Raw genomic sequence first — 20,243 nt, 5'->3', positions numbered from 1 at the left:
TGTCAAGGTGCTGCAGCGCCTTCATTAGATCTGTGAAGGCCCTCCTTTCTTCTGTCTTCAACTAAATCAAAATGACTTCATGTTGCCTTCAGATGATTTACTGCAATGTTTGGAAATGTTTTCTCTAGCACCACCTAGTGGATGCAGGACCTGATATTTGCACCTCAGTGCAGCATTCGCCTGCTCCTTGTAAAAATAAAACTATGATCAGGTTTCACCTCCCTCTCCACAGAGCAGCCACACTGGAATGTGAGAGGAGGAGCGAGGGTCCCCACATTGCTGCTTGTAGGTTTAACACCAAACATATACAAGTTTCATGAACATGTTTATCTCGGAAATGACAAAAAACAATATATTCATACAGTAGCTGACACAACAAACATTTAATCACATAAAATGTACAAAATTAGTTTTGTCTTTGTGGTATGAACAAATAAAGCTTATTCCGTTAAGACGATTCTACAGAATTTAAAAATGTCTCTCCACTTACCATGGGGTGAAAATGCTGACATTAATTGTTTGATGTTCTGTCAAGACACATGAGAGTTGCAGCAACTGACACATTTGTAGAGAGTGGGAAAAACAATGATATTTGATGTGAGTGCAAACTCTGCTGCCTTCTTGGTTGTTCTCATTTCTGTCTTGTATGGAACCCAAGCAAGCAGAATGCAAAAAAGATCACTCCATCTGTGGATATGATAACCATCCATTTTCTTCCGCTTATCCTGTTAAGGGTTGTGGGGGGTGGAGCCTATCCCAGCAGCCTTCGGGTGAGAGGTGGGGTTCACCCTGGACAGGTCACCAGTCCATCACAGGACCAACACATAGAGACAAACAACCATCCACACTCACAGTCACACCTACGGTCAATTTAGAGTATCAATCAGCCTCGACCCCTCTTGATGTCTTTGGACTGTGGGAGGAAGCTGGAGTACCAGAGAGAACCCAGCAGGAACAGGGAGAACATGGAGACTCCACACAGAAAGACCCCGTGCTCCGGCCGGGGCTCGAACCCGGAACCTTCTTGCTGTGAGGCTACAGTGCTGACCACTGCACCACCGTGCCACCTATATGATAACCAAAGTTCCAAAATGAGCTTGCATAGACACATACAAGAACCTAGGAGCTGAAACCAAAGAAGTTCTTGCTGCATGTGTATGCTGTATGAACTGTTGACTGATCAGCCAGAGAGTCGATGACAAATAGATAATCATTTCCACTAAGATCATCATTAAACATCATCTTCTAATGCAGTCAAAATTATCTGAGTATTTGATGAAACAGATCCGGTGAATTGCAAAGACAATATTGTGTACACGTTTTTTTTTTTTATTATTGTGTTAATGTTCCATTGTTCACTAAATGATTTACATCAATACTGGTCACCAGAAGCGATCTCAGAGCAGGGAGCTTGGGTCGAACACTGACGACTGCCAGAGCCGACGGGCGAGCTGAGCTGCTAGTCTTCAATAGTGGCTCCCAACCTGAGAGTGAGGATCGCTACTTACAAATGTATCCCTCAAACAACAAACTTGTCAAATCCATTTCCAAGAAGAAACAAGAAAAGATACCGAGGCTATGTTTTAATATGCTGGGCTTTTGGAATGAATGAACTTCAAATCCTTTTTTCTGCTGTTACACAAATCAGTAAACCATTCATTAATGTTACTCGTTTGTTAAAGCATTCTGTCAACATGGTAACTTACCCCTGGTTAGCTCAGTGAAAGTACATTCAGGACAAATTTTCTGTGCAAAACTTAGTTTAAAAAAAAGCTTCAGTGAGCACATCAAATGTCTTTGTGATCATCTTGACCCTGAAGAATCTGCTGTCACCTTTTCCTCAGCCTGACCTTGAAATAGTTTCGTTTCTTGAGGATTTTCTGAAACAAATAATTCCCAACATATAAACTCTTCTGAAAGTCACATTGACTTTGTTTCAGTATTTCCTTGAGCTCAGTGACATTATGGGGGAGACAGGTGTATTTTTACTAGCATGAACATCACGTTGGAAACAAAAAAGTGCATCTTGTCACCAGGGTAGATGACGTTGCTAATATTTCCCCCCCGGAGGGTGAAGCTTGAGGGTGGAACAGCAGTTTTGTGCACATACTTGGTTTGATGTCCCATGAGAGTAATAATTTATCATTTTTCACATTCTAAAGTTAAACAAATTTGACATTTATTTTAATTATCTTCCAGCCCTCCAACAACCCTCAACGGAAAAGCGTTATAGAAAATGGATGGACGGCTGGACAGATCGTTACAAATCTGGTATTTTTCATTATGTCAATTATTGAAACCAAGTGAATATATTCAATTATGTATGGTTGTATGTTTTGCTTTTCACTCTATCTTGAATATTTTTGACAAATGCAAAATACAGTCTTGAGTCTTTGAACTTTCATATGGTACACAATTTTGGACAGTATCAAGTTCTGATCCAAAGATATGTGTAAGGGAGTGAAGCGTGTGACAAGATGTCCCGCTCTCTCCTGCACATACTCCGCTATTAGCAGATAGAATGTGCCAGCTGGAAGGAAGTACTGGCTGATACAATATGCATCAGCCTATGTTCTAAAACCATGGGAATCCATGGTACAGTAATAAAATGCTTTATTTTAATTCTCTCTCATAAATGGAAAAAAAAAAAACCATTCACACCATTTAGGCCTCATTCATGGAACTTCCTTCTGCATAAATGTGTTGTCACACACAAGCCAACAGTGAGATAAACAGGAAGCAAACCCTGATGGCTATTTGTAACTCCTTGCTACTGACACCTATTGTGTGTGATCGTAACACTGGAGCCACTGCAAGCTTGGGTGAATGACATTTACCGTAAGTACGCAATAGATGTGCAGGAGCAATGAGTTACAAATAGCCCCTTGGCTTTGTTTCCAGTCTGTAAGATGAAATAGAGAGAAAAAAATAAATCCAATCCTTTTGTCAAAGAACACATTTTTGCACATCTTAATCTGACTCGGGACCAACAGCGATTGCAATGTCTAAATTTCTCACAAAATCAAATTTTTTCTGTCTTAACTGAAAGAAATTGTTGTACTCTATGAACATATCTGCAACAGCGGAAAAAAAATTTCCTACTTAATATTTTTCAATTACTTTATGCATTTATTGATGTATTTATCTATTATTAAATAACAATTTTCCACAGAATATATTTATTTTTTGTTGTTCTTATTTCTGTCAATTGATAGTGAAAACGGCTCTTTGAAAATGAAAAAGAACATCAATAAATTAGATCCCTTTTGTTCCTGCACAATGCTAGTTTTATTTTGAAAGCTGCAACCGGATGTCATAAATTTTGCTCTTACGCTGCCTCCCAGTTCATTCCCTCCTCCCGCTCAGCATCGCTCACCGGGTCCGGGTGTCGACTCTCCGCAGAGGCGATCAGGAGTGCACCTACCGTGGCAGGGAGGATGGCGTCAGTCTCGGGGGAGAGTGTGGCGGCGAATCCGCTTCCCTGGCACTGTTTCCCTCACTGAGGATGAGGATGAGGTCCCCGCAGCAGACAGGAGAGACGGCACTGTGATGCAGATCCCAGTCCCAGAGTACAGGAGGTGATGGTCTCCTCTCCTCTCCCCTCACCTGCTCCCCCGTCTTGTCTCCCAACGCCGCGATGTCAACACCACAGGACTATTAAACACACGCTCTTCACTGTGCGACCGCTTGTTTTCGCCACCGGAGGAGCCCTGCTGTAAATCCACCATGATCTGAGCTGGAAAGTGAAGCCGGCGTTAATAGAAGTCACCTGGCGCATGATGGCCAACAACAACGAGCTACAAGTGAGTTTCCCAACTATCGTGTATGCGTCACACGTTTAGATCGCAAAGGCATCTGGATGCTGCACCTGAACTGCGGTTGATCTGTGCGGACGTGAAGGATCTGGGATGGAAATATGAAGGAAAGCGTCCAGTAAATAAATATTGCATCTAAATAATTCCGATTTTATTAGTTTGAACACTTATAAAGAAGGATTTATGCAGAAATCACATTTCAAATGTGATGGGGACCCGCAAAACACCTCATTATTGGCTTATTTGAGGCCGTGACTTAAAGAAAAAAGTGATCAAAGACATCCAAACACTCGCATGCACGCTGACATTGTACACACTGGCCAACATCTACATGAGGTGCAACAGATAGTCCATGAGTCACAGCTGGGGATTGAATCGTCCGAGGGAGAAGGATTTCATTATTTAATTGCTTTGTGAATTAAACCAAATGATTGAACAAAAAAAGTGATCTCAATTCATGCATACATGTGAACTCCAAAATATGGCAATTTCTTCTTTCTGCTCTAAAATGCTGGTGCCTACTGTTTAAGCCCTTTCCTAACATCAGCCATCTCAGGCCCATGTTTGATGGTGCCCAAATGTCATCATTTGTTGTGATATTTTAAAGCCCAAATGTCATCATTTGTTGTGATATTTTAAAGCCCAAATGTCATCATTTGTTCAGATATCTTAAAGTCTGAACAAGTCTTTTTAATAGGACATCTTGGAAATGAGGAAATGCTTCCCTCGCACTTGTAGCTGGAAGCTAACGGAGACTGAAGACCGAAAAACAACAGGACTATAAAAGGGGGCCATTTACAAACTAACAAACGCATCATTTAGTTCATGAAATTTATTAAGCACAAGATTAAATGAGTTCGTATTAGAGCAGATATGCTGTGTTGTCATTTGTCCACTAAAATACCAGTTTTACCTCGAGTGGTGCTGAAAGTCTTATGGAGTGAATTGATAAAACTTAGTGATAGTCTGCAGTTTATAGGATGCCTTTTGAAGTGTTAAGCCCAATCTTCAATTAAAAATGCAGTTTAATACATCCAGACAGTATTTTTGTGCGTTGTTGTTGTTGTTAGTGTGACCTTGTATTTCGCACTCAAAAGTAGGTTAAAGCCATTCAGGACATGAAATGTTTGCAAAGCTAAATTCAGTTTGGTTTACCTCCCATTACTGCCTTGCAACAGATTCAATTTGCCGAACTAAATGAAATGATTTGCTGTTAGTGACACAGTAATAGTCCTGAGGTGGAGGCAGGGGTGAGTCATGGAAGGAGCCAGAGCTGTAGGTCTAACATGGGGGGGGTTGGGTTGCAGCTGCCCTGGCGTCAGTCCAGCCCAGGACGCAATGGAGGGAAGCGTTAAAAATTTAAAGCTTTGAGTTCAGGTTCAGCTCAGTTCACCATCAGCAGGCAGTCCTTCAGTGTTGGGTTAGTGATCCCCGTCGCAGGGACGCTGCCAGGTAGCATTCAAGGTTCCGTCAGCACAGGTTAACCACCATTTTTGGGGTTCGGCATGTTAAGTTGTGTGAATTCTGTGCTTCTAAGCGCGCACACACACAAATAGCTTGTCAGCTTCACCTTCAGCTAGAAAGAGCTGTGAAAATGACGACAAAGATCGCCTCTGCCAAGGAGGTCATGTTTTCGGTGTTGGTCTGTCTGTAGGGTGAGGAAAAAGTCATGTGGCAGATTTTTCACCAAACATGATGGACGGCTGCAGGGGGTCCAAGGAAGAACCCATTACATTGGGGCAGAGAAGTCATGGCAACAGAAAATGGCACGGGTTTTGTTTTTGATTTGTTTTTGATTTACAATTTGATGTACTGTCCCAGTGAGTGGACCATAACCACCTTAAATTTGGCCTGAGACACCTTGAGAACCTTGTGATGGGTTACTGTGAAGACTTGTCATTGAACTGCGTTACCATGGTGAGGCAGACTTATTGGATACAGAACAACTGTTGTAACTGACCCAGGCTCTTGATGAGGGTCCTGGCCTGAAGATATCTCAAGCTGAATTTAAAACATGGTGCTGCCTAGTGGTTAAAGGAAGTAAGCCATATGTACATACTTGAATTTACATCAGAAGCGCACTGTGTTGTCTTCACATGATGTACAGCAACAGAATTTATGGTAAATGTGTATACTCTAGTGCGACTTAGTGAACGAGGGAAGTGATATTTGCATCACTCATTAATCTGTTCCGTCATGTAAAATCAGAATAGCCACGATTTCTTTTTGTTCCTTTTTTAATCCATTTTTTTTCAAACCCCCGGTGCCAATTTTGCTACGAATCCTGGGCACTACCTGTCTTTACCAGAGCTCCGAACTGGACTCGTGTCCTCCTGTACGTGGCCCATCAGCTGACCGCTTCTTGTCATGAGACAGGGGGGACTTGCACCAGTAGGACGTAGCGCTTGAGAGATCACGTGATTCCCACTGATTCTTTTCCCCTCCCATCAGGCAGTTGACCAGAGGAGGTGCTATCATGACCAAGATTGTTGCATGTTTTTGTGAGGGGTTCCTGTATAGGAAATTCCTGGGAGGGGGGTGGGGGGTGTAAGCTTCACACAGAAAGGCCCCTCTGCTGACCCCACCCAAGGTGTGGGCACCGGTGACACGGAGGAGAGGACATGCCACACAGCGCCCAGAGCGTCCTCTGTTGGAATCGAACCCAGGACGTGTTAGCTGTGAGATGGCAGCACCCTTGGAAAACCCAAGTATGATGAGGCTTCACCACCATTTCAGTCGATGGGCAGCAGCCTAATCACAGCTTTAATTAGGGCCAGCGTCAAAGTGTCAGGAGCCCAAAGTTCGCCCTGGCGGAGGAATGTGCTCTCTGAGTGCTCTCTAGTTTAGCTTATTTATTCATTTCAGCTGAGAGTGATGGACTAGGGTTTGCTTTCATTTTCTCTGAACATCTTTCCTGAAAGCGTGACTCAAAAACCCCGATGCAACCTGAACTGTGGTTTTGCTGAACATTGCAGCCCTTGATGGAACGTGTGCAGTATCGACACTGCACCTTCTTTTGCACAATTTTAATACTTCGGCTTCGGTCTGCACTGATGAAATAAATTCACTTCAAATGACTTTGCAAGTTTGGCAATGTCATGTATTTACTGTTTCTTGAGATATAAGTTGTCCTTTGTTCATGCCTTGAATCTGCTGAGTCATTGAATCATCAGTTGTTGTGAGTGAACCCTGCTTCTTCCGAATGCTGCGTTCCCATAGAGGTGCTTTCAGTTCCATCCATCCATCCATCCATTCACCCATTTTCTTCCGCTTATCCTGCTAAGGGTCGCGGGGGGTGGAGCCTATCCCAACGGCTTTCGGGCGAGAGGCGGGGTTCACCCTGGACGGGTCACCAGTCCATGCAGGGCCAACAAATAGAGACAGACAACCATTGGCTCTCCCAGCCACGCCTACGGTCAATTTAGAGTCTGGATTAACCTGGTCCCTCTTGATGTCTTTGGACTGTGGAGGAAGCTGGAGTACCAGAGAGAACCCAGCAGGAACAGGGAGAACATGGAGACTCACACAGAACGATCCTGTGCCCGAGCTGGGGCTCAAACCTGGAACCTTCTTGCAGTGAGGCCACAGTGCTGACCACTGCACCACCATTGTGTGGAATGAATGTTGCGCTCCCATAAAGGTGCTTTCAGTTCCTGCTGCTAAAGTAAAATATCATGTTACAGTCTACTTATCTCGACTCTATCCCCTATGTACGGTCAGCTGCTGAGTGTGGGGTTTTCTGTTTCAACAAGGACCAACGGGGCATCCATCCATCACATCATTTTCAGTGAAGAACTTACCAGTCTAACGTTATCACGTCTGCATTTTAATTCAAAAGTTAATCGTGGTGACTTGTGACCTTCAGTAAGGAGTTTGTAAAGTGGATGTATGTGATTGTTATCTCATATATTACACTGCCACTCATCTCATGTGCTCTCTTTAAACCCCTCCCTCCACACACACACACACACACACACACACACACACACACACACACCCTCCTAGATCATTTCACACTGAGGTCTTTACAACAGGCATAAAACCCTGTTTTACCAGCAGCCTTCTCATCGGTCTTTTATTGCCGCTCATCCCCATGTTTTATCTTTCTTTTATCTTTTACATGACTTTTTTTTTCTATTTTTTGTATCACAGTGGTCTCTTTAAAATGTCTGATCTGAAGTGTTACACAGACTTGCTACTGTGTTCTTCACAATATCATAATTTGTAATAATATCACTTTTGCTGGTAAGGAAGATTCAGATACGTGTGTATGTACAATACTGGGTTTGTTTTTTGTTTGTTTTTAAACAGCCCATCCCTATTTTTCCTTGCTAATTTAACAGGTACAGCGAGGTAGGAGTCGTGCAGCGGCCCGCTATGAGATCCTCTGTGTTTTATTCATCTGATTTACTGTACGGTCATTTGGAAGGATGCAATTTATGTCTCAGGCTGATCAATGCACACAGCAATATTATAGCTAATATGAGCTGATGTTTTGATCAGGCTCTAACTGAAATCCTATCAGGCACCTTTACTTTGGTAAGTCTAGGATGAGAGGCATTTCTGGTGTATCTCCTGCCCCGCTGTGTTTACAGCCATGTGACCGACCCGTATCACACACTGATGATTGTGTGAATCCTGCCCAGGCTGATGTGTTCAGTAATACTGCCAGGACGGTTCTCTTGGTCATTGAACAGACATGGCTGATTGAGATCAAGGGGGCACGATGGTGATGAGGACAATGAGTGGAACAGGAAGGAGTGGTCAGAGGCACGGCTTGTGGTGATTGGACCTTCTCTTTCTCATTTTTTCCTACTGAATGTCTCGTCAAGGATGTACTCACGACTAGAAAGCTGCTCCCAGGAAAATCACCGTAACAACCTAATCTGTTCTCTCTCCCTCTGCTGCTTCTGTTGAAAACACTGTCACAGGTTGTAAAATATAGCACGACTATTAGCTCTTCTCTGTATTTTTTCTCATGGCCCATTCAACATGTGCACACCCTCCTTGAGATGCCTTGAAGGAAAGTAAATCAAGCCTCCTGGTGCGGACGTGAGCTCTGTGCTGAGCCGATAAGATTCACTTTGAGTAACCTGTACAGCCTCTCTCATGAATTGTTTATTTCTCTTAGTTTCCCGACGTTTTTTTTTTTATCAGTAAGAGTTCTGTGAATGTGAGGAGCAGCTGCTAGCAAAGGCAACCCCTTTAGTTCCCAATGAAATTACTTTTTTATTGATCAGGGAGAAGAGAATAGAAGGCGCTTGCTCCATTCCTCTAATGGCCCCTGACGACGTAAGAGTGGACTTGATGGTCTCACAGGTGTTATAATGCACAGCGATGTCTAGTTCCAGACTCGTAATCATGTGTCTCCAGCTGCATTTACAATGAACAATAGGATTAGGAGTTCACTGTGTCTTGGACCCTCTCTCGGTACCCTCAGGCCCCCACATAGTGCCATAACCCCCAACAACTGCTCCTCCTGCCTGAGTCCAGGATTACACTCAGAAAGCCGTCTCACTTCCAGACAACGTACAACTACACGACTGACTGAAGCATGACAGCGTCCATGCATTGTTTGGATGTCTTAGTGGCATTCATCAGGTAAAACAAATGTTACAAATGTCCTTAAGTAACAAGCCAAATTTTGGGGAAATGTGCTCATTGTCCATCGTCCCCAGAGTCAGACGAGAGGACAGATACCCTTCTCATCTCTGTGCAGCCTTAGGGACCCACAGAGACCTGCTGACCCTGCGTCTGTGAATGGGCAGATTAGCATACTGCTGTCTTTGTGGTTCATCCTCTGTGTATTCTGTTTCAAATCAAAAAGACTCCAATATGGAGGAAGATCCTACAGTGAGCAAGCTATGAATCATGATCCAGTTTTAGTTAACCTTTCCAGAACCTGAAAAGACACATGGATTTTGTTCATTGTGCTACTTTGGTGATATCAGATCCTAATTTCTCCACAGACGGCAGCACTTGCTAACTCTGTAACTGACTGGGAACAAAGCAGAAAGCAGTGAGGTGAACGCATTCATTTGAGAAACTGAAGTAGAGAGAAACCAGGGCTGTGTGACCCGGTTGTGGTTACACCTGAGGCACCTGAGATGAGTTATGTGGCACTGAGGTCATGTGATAGCCTATATGTTGGGTGGTGTTGGGTTTAAGGGAAGCACTGATCTGAGGCTTCATGGGAGCAGCGGTGCTCTGCCATTCTATCACCCACAGCAGAGGCCTGTCTGTCCTGTCAGCCCCGGGCCTCCAAAGTGAGACAGACAGGAAAGAAGAGCAGCTATTATTGCATGTTTGAGAGGGAGAGACCAAAGTGTTGCTCTTAAAAACGTAACCCAAACTGCAACCATTGTCATCACTGCAATGTCTGCAGCGAAATTGTTGGAACAGTGGAATACTGGGGCACAAATGGTGGCCAGGTGCCATTGTCAGGTTGGCCTTTTTTTATCGAACCGCCATGAACAGTGCCTTGGACATTATCAGAGTGTAACTCGAGGAGTATAAAGAAGCTTACATAAATAGGATACAGTGTCTCTGGAGGGAAAGTCCAGGTAGGAGACACACAAGTGGAAGTTCTGCTGAGATGTGAGGCTGCTGCTCTCTGATTTGACTTTGACTTCAACTGAGAACGTTGATAATCGTGCTGTAATGCATTATTTTAGCATCCTTCATGGGGAACTCTTTTGCTCTTTCTCAAAAAAGTATTTCATACATTTTTCCTCATCAAAAAAAGACCAAAGCCAGCAAGCAGTCGGTCTTCTTGAGTAAATGAATGATCCTGAGGACCCCTGTAGGTTCCCTTAAGTTTAAATTTACATTGGGAGCGGGATTGTGTATGCAGGAGGAAACCTTTTCCCACTGCAAATACACACATATTGTGTAGGTATTTTCTTAACCTGGGTAAACCCATTTTAAAAAGTACAGCAACCCCTTTCTCTTTGTGATTTACATTTCCGTTTTTTCCTGGCATGTTTATTTATTAATTTTTGTTATTGGTGGGGTTTTTTTGCCAGTGGAAAAGGGGCTCACGAATCTCTCCATGATGAGGAATGAGTGTATGACTCATGGGCTACAACCCATAAAAGACTAGCAGCAGGTTGAGTCTGTTTCTACTGAGATTGAAAATGAGTGCAGAATGTAACCCAGAGTCACTGGCTGAATATATTTCTGACACCCCTGTGACATTTCAGCAAAAACAGAAGAAAAGTAATTTACCTGTCTCTGTTTCAGCAACACTCTGTAATGAGATCTGGCAAGACGTCGCACAGCAACACACGGTGACTACATATGGTCTGTCAATAAACGACGGTGCTAAAAAGCGCAGCGTATCCACCTATTATTTGGTCATCTCTTTGAGCAATGACTGAAAACAGTTACATTTTCAAGGAGGCAGCCAGAGTCAACTAACTGGCTGAACAAGTTACGACACTCATGTTATCTGTGTCTGGTCTCCACAGACTTAAACTACATTCACATTACAGTTTGTCGTGGCTCAAGGTGAGCATAGCAAGCTATGACCTATGTTACTTTTTTACTTAAAATGTATGTATTTCTGAGGCTGCACGGTGGTGCAGTGGTCAGCATCTTTCTGTGTGGAGTCTGCATGTTCTCCCCGTGTCTGCGTGAGTTCTCTCTGGTACTCCGGCTTCTTCCCACTGTCCAAAGACATCAATTTGAGGACGAGGCTGATTGATACTCTAAATTGACCGTAGGTATGAATGTGAGTGTGAATGGTTGTCTGTTTGTATATGTTGGCCCTGTGATGGACTGGCGACCTGTCCAGGGTGAACCCCGCCTCTCGCCCGTTGATGCTGGGATAGGCTCCAGCCCCCCCGCGACCCTTAATGTGTAGGAGTAAGCGGAAGATGACGATGGATGGTATGTATTTCTTTTTTTCCATTTTGTGTTTTTGACCAATTCCCCCTACCAACCCGACATGGTCGTAGCTGCGCCTCCTCTGCCACTCAGTGCCACAGGCTTACCACATGCCTCCTCCCTCACATGTGGAAGCTTTGGATGCATCCTTTCACAGGGCATAGTGCATTGGAGGATCATGCTATTTTCCCAGTTCCCAACCCCCCCCCCCACCCCCGAGCATGCGCCCTGGCCGTCCAGAGGAGGTACCACGGCAATGACCAGGACACATGCTGTCTGACCCAACCAAGCTGAAGGGAACATGGGAACCAAACTAGCTGCCCCTATTTTGGTTTGCAACAAACTAGGCCGCTGCACTACATGGGTGCCATCATTGCTTCTAAAGAGAAGCACATTAAAGATCTTGTCATCGCTTCCACATAGTACAAAACTAATTGGAACATTTAAAACCAACCAAATAAGTAGCCAAATAAACCATATAATGAATATTTCTGCTCAGCGCCGCATGAGGCTGTGACCTTAAAGCACATCGCCTGTACTAATGTGGTCTGTTTTTCATTAGCCATTAAACTGTAATGAATAGAAGTCAAAGCTGTAAACATTTGCACAGTTGGCATGCTTTTCCTTGTCCTGCCTCGTGTTTGAGTGCCACGCTATTATAATCAACGGCATCAGTAAAGGGGGATAATCGTCTGCATTATAAAATGGACCTCTTATCCCCCCTCGGCCCATCAGCAATAATCATTTTTAATCTGCTTTTCATGTCCATTACCATCGTTCCTGCTCAACCATCCCACCCCATAGCGGGGCTCTTCCTGCCCCCCCCATCCCCTCCCGACTGCTGTGGGTGACTTGGGAACATATTGCAAGTAAAATAAAGCATCTGCCATAAAGCATGTTAGATGACCTGTTTTCTGTCTGATAGAAGAGGGAGGGACAGTGGGCAGGGATCCTAAAGCCACAGAATGCGTGCGTGTGTGTGTGTGTGTGTGTGTGTGATTTTCTGGTCAAATCTCTTATGGACATCCGTGCATGATTGATGCAACATTTGTGTTTGGAGTTGTCCCAGTCAGTGGGGGATATACTATAGTCGTGGATGAAATCCTACAGGAACTCATTCATGTTTCAGGCGCTTGGATTCATTTCAAGTGTGTAAGAACATCCATGAGGGACGACAAACTTGTAACATTGATTGAATTAATTTCTTTTGATCAGTACAGCATTTTTTTACAACATAAATAACCTGCATACAACAAATATCAGCCAAATACTTTGAATCGGAGACATGCAGGTTCGAGATTCAGGTTAATTCATAAATACACGAAAAAGAGTGGGAAGTAGAGAATTTACTTCAACCCAGCCCTGTTTCTCGTCAATAACTTAACACAGATTTTTTTAATACTTTCTCCTGTCTTTTATCATGAAACCAGAATAATGAACAAAAAGGCCTATACCAGATTATAATAAATTATTCCACAGTATTTGCATTATATAACAAAAAGATGTGAGAAAATTCATACATTATATTACCATGGGTGACAGTTTACGATACAATACATTATTAATACTTTATACCAATAATGGTAAGAAAACTACAGTACCACTACTAGTTAAGAACAGCACATACCAGCGATGGTAAGAACAACGATACCAGAAAGGTTATGGATAAAACGTACCGATTTAGTGAGGAACAACAAGCACACATCAACATTTGAAGACAGAAATTGATTTAACATGGTATAATAGGCGCTTTCTTTATACTGTGGCCAGACCATATGTTCATACAACAGTTTAACTCTGGGGATGTTTTGGCATTTCTCGTGTCGGATATCCAGACTGTTCTAATGTGTCACACCACATACACACACACACACACACACACACACACACAAAAACCTTTACGAGTGGTTTCTGACTTTTGGCTATAGAAAATCTCTATATCCTCTCAGATTATGAGTTCTCTCCTGAACTGTGAAAAAATGTTGTATATTACTTGGTAGTAATTTGTTGAATGCTCTGAACAAGATTATTATTTACAAGATCATGGCTTTTCAATAGTTTTGACTAACCGAATAAACGGATTGTGAGTGTGTCCTAGAAATCCCACCCTGTGAACGATCTGCACTGCTCTTTTCTGGAAAGTGACTAATGGATCAACTGTGCATTGGTAACTTTCCCCACACTTTAACACAGTGGTTTCACTTTATTTACAATTGAAAGGCTGCTGGAGTTTTTTGTTTTTATGTGTCTGATGTGGGCTTTCCAATATAATTTACTGTCTATTCTAACTCCTCTACAGTGTCAATATGGACACCTTCAATCATTATCTGTAGTTCTGAATTACTTTTAGAATTTCCAAACATCATTGCCTGAGTTTTATTTAAATTTAATGATAGTTTGTTAATATCCATCCATTTCCTCAGTTTATTTAATTCCTCATTTTTATTATTACTACTGAAGAATATGTCGGTGTCATCTGCAAAGAGTATAATTTTTAGCAACTGAGATACATCAAATATGTCATTAATGCAAACACTGAGCAGTTTTGGTCCCGAAACGGACCCCTGGAGGACACCACAAGAAATGCCAAGAATTTTTGATGAATCCTGTCCCATTTTAACATGTTGTACCCTTCCTGTTAAGTCCTGTTAAGTGTTAAAACCATACAGGTTAAGTTTGTTGTGTAGGGTTGATTGTATCAAAAGCTTTTTTAAGATCAGTAAAATTCCAACAGCATTGTTTTTTTTGTGTGTGGTCCAGTGCATTAGAGATTTCTTCTATTGTTTCAGTTATTGCCATAGAGGTGGTTGGTTTTTTCTAAATCCATTTTCTCCATGAATAATTATTTGCTGTTTGCCAAGAAACTTGGGAATTAAAGAGTTTTTCTTAGATTTTGGAAAATTGCGGTCGTAGGGGTATTGGCCTATTATTTGGATCATTGTGTTGACTCTCATTTTTGTACAATGCAATTAATTTTGCAATTTTCATTTTATCGGGGAAACGACCAGATTGGAATGATAAATGACAGCGATGGGTTAGAGGTTTTGCAGTGTTACTATATATAACATCTATGTTTAGTGCATCTTACAACACTTCTGAACACCTTGCTGGAAAATGACTCCTCCTTACCTGCTGTTATCCTGCGTGTGTATTTACCTCCAAGGTGAGAAAAGTTGAACCGCCGCTTGGCTCTAACCCTCATTTTATCCTCGCTAAGCTCATGCCAGCATGAGGAGGATGTTTGAGATATTCTTTGAATACGGAGACGACTGCAGAGAACTCACAGATTCGACCGAATATGGATCCTTCCAACACAATAACATAGACAAACTAGTCCTTGAGGGTTGCTGTCTATCTGAAACTCAGACTATTGTGATCACATGTGGATTGTTTATCAATCAAACCCTAACTTTACAAGATATTGTGGGCCCTCTAGCCATCACCACTGCCTCTCAAACTGTAGAAATATAGTTTTAACTTGAAAAAGTTAAGAGTTCAGGCTGCTTTACAGGGAACATTTTAGTCTGCTCCTTAATATAAAACAGAAATATTATCAGCCCCCCCTCCCCTTATCTCTTCAGAGCAGCCAAACACTGCAATGCATGCACGGATGCCAGGGCCCACTCATCACTGCTTCTAACTTTATGTCGGGTCCAAGCATGAAAGTGCCAGGAGCTGAAAGTTCACCTTGATGATGGTATGTGCTCTCCGCCTGCCTTCTAGTCAATTAATATTTGCAAGCTAATAGTCTAAAAAGGTGAACATAATCGTACCTGTTTGACATTTCCATGTAGCTGCAAGTAAAAGCTCTCAGTACTTTCCAGTTGTATAATTATTAAAAACAAACATTTCTGATTACATAAACTTGATACTAATAGATCCATTTTCGTGTTGCTCACATTGAGTTTTGCAGTGTATCTTCTTCTTCTCAAGGTTAAGTCTGTTAAACATTAAAAAATTTAGAAGATTTAAGAGATTAAAAAGCAATCAGATGAGATGAAGATGAAAAACAAGAGGAAAGATTTGTACACACCTGCTTGACAAAACCGATTTTCAGCTCTGCTCACTTCCTTTTCTTTTATCGTTCGCTGATTCACTGACGTTGACCAGCCAATCAGATCAGTTTCTACAGCTGCGGACAAGGGCCGGGTCGTCCAAACTCACAGTAAAGACAAGATTCAAGATTCTTTTTTATTGTTATTCAAGCAAAGACTTCAGAGATGCAGAGCAGGAGGAAATTATGAGCATGACTCTGTTAAAAAGAGATAGACAGTGGTGATAGAGACCTCTTTCATAAACCAATGCAGCCACTCTCAACACAGGCACCGCCATGTTAACATGGTTGCCTCCATGTTTCGAATGACCAAAGATGCTTACAAGCCTTTCTCTGCTATTGCACTGTTCTGTTCTGCCAGATGAAATTCTACATGTCAAATCAGTATCTTTCTTTAGTGTCTAAACTCTTCTGGTCATTGGCCATTTATAGACCCTTATCCAGTTCAAATTCTTTTTAATTCAATGACACAGATGGAGGGCTGCACGGTGGTGCAGTGGTTAGCCCTGTTGCCTCACAGCAAGAAGGATCTGGGTTAGAGCTCCAGCTCGGGCACTGGGTCCTTCTGTGTGGAGTCTGCATGTTCTCCCTGTGCCTGCGTGGGTTCCTCCCACAGTCCAAAGACATCAAGAGGGGACCAGGTTAATCCAGACTCTAAATTGACCGTAGGCGTAGCTGGGAGAGCGAATGGTTGTCTGTCTGTATGTGTTGGCCCTGCCATGGACTGGTGACCCGTCCAGGGTGAACTCCGCCTCTCACCTGAAGGCAGCTGGGATAGGCTCCACCCCCCACCACCCTTAACAGGATAAGAGGTAGACAATGGATGGATGGATGGACAGAGATGGAAGAGGTAGTAAAATACAGAAAAAGTGACAAAAGCCACCTTAAACAAAAAAAGAGAAAAAAATTACTCATCGTTCGATGGTGTTTGAACATTTTTCATTATAACATCACCACAAAATACTGAGACATCATTAAAACCTCAATAATTTATTGTCATACTAACAATGAAACAATATCCCGGCTAATGCGCTGAATCAATTTTTACAGTGTAAGTTTTTACATCTTTGCATCTTTAATGTTTATCCCCTCCTCTACCATTTCCTTATTTTCTCCCCACCTTCCCAGTCTGCTGGTAAAGATATGTGACTGTAAAGCCTCATTGTTTGACCTCTGAACTCCAGAAGCCTAATTCCAGTTGACTGCTGCAGATCAACAACTTAAGTTATATGCAGGTTATGTCCACTGAAGGGTTCAGAAAAATATGTATGTATAAATTCAAGGAAACTTTTTCCCTTCTGTGCTGGTCTGTGCCTGTAGTGACCTGCGTTTCCTCTCAGCTACGCTAACAGAGTAGCCCCAGGAATCCCATTTTGTGATGTTGTTGTCTCACATGAACAACAAGGACATGAACCTGTCAGGGGCTAAAGTTGCTCAGTGGTGCAGTTGTTTGTTTGCAATCAGCATACCTGTCCTGCAGAAAAGTGGGTACTTTGGTGTGGCTTTTTGGCACCTTTTGGAATTTCAGAGCACACCACCATAGAAATGCAGAACCAATACTGACCCTGGTCTTGCTCCTTTGTTTGTTCGTCTGTATTTTGAGACAGATAAAGGGATGAAACCTTAGTTTTCTCAGATGTTTCTCCTCTAAGTCCAACACCTGGCAACTCCTGAGCTCCTGTGGTCGAAGACTACACCTAGATAGCATGATATCAGTGTGTTTATGCTATTGGCTCCGTGATCCTAACAGTTCTTGGTGCAAAGACTTAATGAAAGTGGAGGAAACATTATCCAAATATAAGTTCTGCCTGCTACTTTGTGAAATATCTTTTGTGATAATGCACATGAGCACAAGTTGTATTTAAACTATCATATTATCTCTAAATGCACTTGACAAAGCATATTGAAAACAGCCTATAGATAGTGGAAGCTCATTGTTCAGTGGATCTTCTCTTGTTACGGTTTCAAAGAAAAAACAAGCCCTCATCAGACCAAAGACCAAGCATGAAAACATCTTTGTAACTGAGCCGTACTCCTCCTAATCCATCTCATATTTGGCGAGAAACCCCTTAGGAACTTGCTGATTGGTTACTGTGAAGACTAAGAGTTTTCAGTATTCTGTGTTACCATGGTGAGGCAGCGAGTTTGGATATTTCACCATAGAGCACAGAACTGCTGTGAGTTCACTTCACATGGTCAGATCTACTCCAGACTTAACACATTTGATGAAAGTCCTGAGCTGAAGTGATTTCCAGATGAATAACAGTCACTGTCTTATCGTGTCACCGAGTGACTACACAAAGAAAGTAAGACTGATGTAACAAACATAATTTGATTTACATAAAAACTACACTGTGTTGTCTTTATGTGATGTGCAACAACATCATATATGGTAAGTGTGTGTGTTCTGTAGTGCAGGGTCAGATCTATTCCACGAGTCACAACGGAAGAAATATTTTCGCTGTAGTGCCAGCTTTGGTTTGCTCCTGCCTGCGAACTCCAGCTATTATCAGGTTTCACCTCCCTCTCACGCCACAGAGCAGCAGCATACTGACATACGCCAGCTCATCATTGCTTGCAGCTTTCATTTGGCTCTGACCATGAAAGTGCCAAAGGCTGGAGATTCACCTTAGTGGCGGTGTGTGCACTCTTGCGTGCCCTCTAGATAACAAGAATTCGCATTCTAATACATGAATATGGTAAACATGGTTGTGCCGGCTTAACGCCTAAAGTAGGCCCACATAGGGCCTCGGTGGTCTGACTACATCAGATTCATCTGTCACTTTTTGAGATAACTATTCCGTTGCTGCATTTGATGGCATCCACAGAATGTTTCATGCATGCATGGATGCATCATGGCAGAAGCAAGTTACATATGTGCATCGCAGAGCTCACTGAGGGTTTTAGCTGCGTTACTCCTCAGGAACAGAGCAACTGTTTGTTGCAGCAGAGTTCACAATGGACAAAGCTGGGAGCACAAACACACAACCATTTACTGAAGTCCCTTGAGAAGGTCGACCTTTGCACAAAGATGCCATTCATGCTGACCTGTTCCTCCCAGCTGTGGAGCAGACAGTGCTTGAACACACACTTTCTCAGACACAGACAGATGTGCACTCAGACACACTAGACACACTCTCTCACCATTATAGTCTGTCTCCTGTTTACTGGGAGAATCATCTCATATTCACACGATGTGCAGCAGATAAAGTACAGCCTTGTAGCTCTGTAAAACTGCAAAAGGAGATTTAGAAACAGAATTTCCACTGGAATATGACGGATTGTAGGGATTAGCAGGCAACGCGTACAGTCCAAGGTCCAGACTACACTTCAGCTGGGATTGTTGTTTTACTCATTCGTATGATTTTGTTGCAGTTTTGTTCTGTTTTGGTCTTTCATTTAAAATTAGCCAGAGAGAAGTTGTTCTGTAAAGTGTAATTGTCAAGAAGCTTCTCAAGATTCTACAATTTACTATTGTCTTCAACAAGTATGGTCCCAACTGACCTTGGCTTAATGTTTTCATCGGTAAGTCTTAATTGGTGGATGTTCTAGTCAATCATATTTTCATTTAAATCAATATCCTTGACATTCAGGCCCTCACCAAATGAGTTCACACCGTGATCATCAAGCTCATTGTGGTCAGGTAAAGCTCTAGAAGGTGTTTGTGTCTGCTGTGACATTCACAGAGTTGGCTAGTTCTAGTTAGCTCCCTGCTAACTTCAATGTGGGTGAATAATTAATTTAATTGTGTCATTTATAGACTTCCCAAATGTTATCAGACCCAATGGACCAAATTTTGATCGTGAAACAAGTCATCTTGTGTTTTGTTTGCCTGATGCTTAGTCCAAATCATCCACCATTTTACAGTCAAGCCAGTAGGTCACGCGCAGTGCAACTACTACCAGTTAGCCCTCTGCTAACTTGGATGTTGATTTAAAAAAAAAAAGTGTAATCTTAGACTCTGCAATTTTCATTCAAACAAAGGGATTACAACTGCTACAGTGACACGAGTCATTTGTTAAGGATTTAGCAATGCTCAACATAATTTATCCACTGTTTTTACAGCCGAAACAATAACGGGTAGCACTGTAGCTTTTGTCCAGGACAGAACGAGGCAAAGATTTGCTTTCATAATTGAATTAAATAAAGGGAATTTTTGAAGACCGTGATGCCGTATAACAGCTTTTATTAGAAAACATCCACCTTACTGGATTTTTTGCTGTTATCTGCTATAGTGTCATCTGTTTGTCACCACTTTATTGCCAAGATTCCAGGTCTCTTCTGTCTTAAAATCATTATTTTGCATATACTCTTAACAGTTATTGCCGACCAGCAGAAGACATAAGATACAATGCATAAATATGAATATATATTTATGTACTATATATGAATGAATGAATGAATTTTTATTATTGTGTCATTGTATACAACCGAATGCCCAGGCCGCATGGGCTTACACGATACCATAAATTCCAACAAGTCAGAGC

General features: G+C 42.3%; 1 protein-coding gene across 2 annotated transcripts in view; it reads left to right on the top strand.

Moving 5' to 3' along the window:
* The first annotated feature begins 3,349 nt into the window (after positions 1-3,349).
* Positions 3,350-20,243, top strand: part of pkn1b (protein kinase N1b) — a 41,206-nt gene continuing 24,312 nt past the window's right edge. Inside the window, exon 1 of one of the 2 annotated variants that reach the window (XM_086186288.1) lies at positions 3,350-3,803. In XM_086186288.1, the coding sequence (XP_086042414.1) occupies positions 3,777-3,803 (27 nt within the window). In that variant the 5' untranslated portion in view covers positions 3,350-3,776. Of the gene's footprint in view, positions 3,804-19,101; positions 19,282-20,243 lie in introns of those variants that run through there. The other variant, XM_086186287.1, reaches the window with a different exon arrangement.

The sequence above is a fragment of the Aulostomus chinensis genome, chromosome 18 (genome assembly GCF_037954235.1).
Source record: "Aulostomus chinensis isolate RoL2024-O1b breed Wild chromosome 18, RoL_Achi_v1.0, whole genome shotgun sequence".
Lineage (NCBI taxonomy): Eukaryota > Metazoa > Chordata > Actinopteri > Syngnathiformes > Aulostomidae > Aulostomus > Aulostomus chinensis.
The sequence above is the reverse complement of the archived record's forward strand: the minus strand, read 5'-3'. Positions and strand labels throughout refer to the sequence as shown.